A 3,386-nucleotide genomic window follows, 5' to 3' on the forward strand; every position below is an offset into this window, starting at 1 on the left:
CCTCTGATTGGCTCAGCAATGTAACGTGATCCTCTGATTGGCTCAGCTATGTAACGTGATCCTCTGCAGCAAGTGACGGCAAAGCGGGGCGTCATCACGACTTTACACAAGTTCATGTGTCTTTACCTCCTGCAGAGGCTCCACCGAACCCCTGGAGTTCGATCGAAGTATGTAGAACCACTGATCTACATACTTAGCTTAATTAGTAATCTAAATAAGCTAAGTAGCTTACAAACTACTTACCTTTGAATTAAATATTTAGTTTGTATATTGCTATGTTTGTATGTAGTTTGAAATTGACATTTGTAAATGAATGAATAACAAGATGAAAATATAAGTTGAACCCCAAATTTTTCCTCTTTTTACAGGTCAAATAACCCAAATTATTGCTGTTAATATTTGACTGTAACTTTACAAACGGCGCTGTAAATCTCAGAACTGGTTTTAGGTTCTCTTGGTTTGGATTTATCCCTTCAGTACCAATAAAGATCAGCTACGTTTTCATGAAAGTGACAGAACCAGCTCCATCTGATCAGGTTCTTGGTTCTGGACGGGATAAAACCTTCATGTTTCCACTAACAGGAAGGGAACATCAATGGAAACTTTATGGAGAGTCTTTCGCCTTCCTGTTTTCTCTGATCTCACTTCCTGTCAGGACAGACTGACCCTCGGCCCCACATCCTCCACATCCGCCCCTGCTCGGTTTCAGCCTGACAGGTCAGTGCGCATGCGCAGAGCCGGGTGTCCGGTGTCAAACCGAGCAGCTGTTGAGTTCGTTCAGGGCAGAACCGAACCAGCACGTGCTGCACAGCCTCTTTAACGGAACGGACCCCGTCCCAAAGCCGACACAGAACCGGGATCCAGCCGGTACAGACACCCGGAGTCCGATCCGGAACCAGTAGGAAAGCTAACGGAGCTAACGGAGCCGAACCGTCTGCTGACCGACAGGCCGCGGTCCGGTCCCGTCCGGACCATCTCCGCGTTTCAGACCCTGCTTCTGCTGCTGCTTGGAAAGGTTCTGTCTGAGAACCGGTTCGGCTGGAAGACAGGAACCGGACATGCTGATAGGTAAAGAAGGCCTGACCCGGTTCAGGGGGAGGTTCCGTGAGTCTGGGTCCAGCAGCGTCTCCACCAGACTCCATTAAAAACACTTTTTACTTTATTTCTGTCAGTTCGGATCAGGTGGTCCAGAGATGCTCCAGCTTCCGGTCTAGATCAGTTGACCCAGAAATACTGAGATTCTGCTGCACTGCTTTCATTTTAACCTTAAATGTTCTGGTTCCGAGCTGCTGCTCTGAGGTCCTTCATGGTCAGAACCTGACCAGGTTCTGCTGGGGTCCGGTCCAGATTCTGAAACAGCTTCCTGTAAGAACTGATGAAGAAATGATGAAGAAATCTTCTCCAATACCGAGCAGATTAACTTAGACTGAGTCTACTGACGAACTCTGGTTATCTTAACCCTGAACGTCCGGTTAGTTGTATCTAGGTTATCTGGTTAATTCTGGTTATCTTAACCCTGAACGTCCGGTTAGTTGAATCTAGGTTATCTGGTTAATTCTGGTTATCTTAACCTGGATAAACTTTGGGGAAGCTGTCTCTGTGAGGAGCTTTGGCTGTGATGCCACAGATCAGCCGCTCTAAATAGCCATGATGGAGTCACTCGGTGGTTTGATCCCCGACTGCTGGAGAGCCGATCTTATCTGATGTAATATTTGAGTCTGGCGTTGGGCCCATAAGTTCTATCCAGAACCTGAAGTCACCGGGTTCTGGCTCTGGTGGTGAGTGATGGGGACGGACTCTGACTGTTTGTTGTTTTTCTCAGCGGCTGTCGGAAGCTCCGCCCCCACAGGCAAGAAACGACGGCGAGGCAAGAAGCACCGGAGAGTCCGAGCTGAGGACAGCAGGTAGGGACGCAGATCTCACACATAAAGACCAACGTAAACACTGAGGGGCGTGTCACAGCAGGAAGTGATGTCGCTGCAGAGGGAGGGGCTTAGCAGGGGGAGGAGTCTGCAGATCAAAGTGATTGAAGGTGGATCCACAGTAGAAACCCGCCATGTTCTGGTTCTGAATAATTTTCTTTCCTGGTGTCAGTCCGACAGAACCGGGTCGGCTCACCGGAACCACACAGTGACAGACATAGGTCCGCTGACCCGCAGACTCATGGAGCCACAAATAGAAGCAGAAGCTGGATCCAGAGCCGGGGTGCAGCAGCTCCATGTGACATGTCCGATGGCCTCAGCAGCACCGAAATAGCCGAGCGCGCTCACTGGGGCCGACACCTGAGCTGCAGACACCCTGACATCATCTGCAGCTGCTTTTAGTTTACACTGGTCAGCCAGAGCTCATGGACGCCGTCAGGACCGGGTGCTGCRTCCCTCCACATCATCCCAGACATTCCCATGACGGACCGGACTGAGCGCGCTCAGTGTGGCGGTTAAGAGCTTCCAGTAAAATGATCTTCTGCAGTTACCCGAGAGAACATCGCCTCTGTTCTTTCGGTTGCACATTGCCAATAAATGAAGGGTTTTAAGGTAGAGCAAAGACCAGATTACCATCCTGCCTAAAGCAGATCTTGCAAAGGAGTTGTATGTGTACCCAATTCATTGATGGTATCGAGGAGAGCGAGGTGTGGTTGAAACCTCCAGGTATCATATCATCAGACAGATGGCAGGCAGAGAGATGAAGGAGTCTGGGATATGATCCCGGGGCCACAGCTGCATCAGTCCTGGAAGTTGAATTGGACTCGTATAGAAACCTTCTGCATAAATCCAGATGCAGAGATGACTGATTGGATTAAAACTGACAGCCGTTTTTATTGTATCATTGTTTCGTTGTGAATAAACTGGATCAAAATGGAATTTTCTATTCCAAATGTTGCATTCTGAAATTGTTTTCCATCCTTAATTCCCTTTTCAGGCCTGAAGAGGGCAGTGATTTTCTGAAGACTGATGGTACTCCCCTCCAAATACCATTACAGAATGATGCCCAAAAAGACCAGCTCCCCCCAGAAGGTCCTACAAACGGCACCGACGGGGAAGGTCCAGAGGGTCCAGAGTCTGGCACAATTTTCCCCGAGAGATCCATCCAGACACCTTGCCTTCAAGGTCCCCAGCAGTCCCTAATGTCCCAGATTCCAAACCAGACAACCCAGTCACCTGTTCCCCAAAGCCCCCATCATTCAGCACAGCCACCAAGTTCCCACAGTCCAAACCATATTACTCAACCACTTCAGAGAGACCAGTCACCACATCCTGAAAGTCCCCACCAGAAAACCCAGTCACTTGTTCCCCAGAGTCCTTTCCAGACCACCCAGTCACCTGTTCCCCAGAGTCCCCATCATTCACCTGTTCCCCAGAGTCCCCACCAGACCACCCAGTCACCTG

At 49.5% G+C, this 3,386-nt stretch overlaps 1 protein-coding gene across 2 annotated transcripts in view; it reads left to right on the forward strand.

Moving 5' to 3' along the window:
* Positions 1-607: 607 nt before the first annotated feature.
* The window catches only part of srpk3 (SRSF protein kinase 3), an 11,067-nt gene continuing 8,288 nt past the window's right edge, over positions 608-3,386 (forward strand). Inside the window, exons 1-3 of one of the 2 annotated variants that reach the window (XM_008402327.2) lie at positions 608-1,068; positions 1,823-1,904; positions 2,920-3,353. In XM_008402327.2, coding sequence (XP_008400549.1) covers positions 1,059-1,068; positions 1,823-1,904; positions 2,920-3,353 — 526 coding nt within the window. In that variant the 5' untranslated portion in view covers positions 608-1,058. The remainder of the gene's footprint in view (positions 1,069-1,822; positions 1,905-2,919; positions 3,354-3,386) is intronic. The other variant, XM_017303209.1, reaches the window with a different exon arrangement.

The sequence above is a fragment of the Poecilia reticulata genome, unplaced genomic scaffold, assembly GCF_000633615.1.
Source record: "Poecilia reticulata strain Guanapo unplaced genomic scaffold, Guppy_female_1.0+MT scaffold_212, whole genome shotgun sequence".
Lineage (NCBI taxonomy): Eukaryota > Metazoa > Chordata > Actinopteri > Cyprinodontiformes > Poeciliidae > Poecilia > Poecilia reticulata.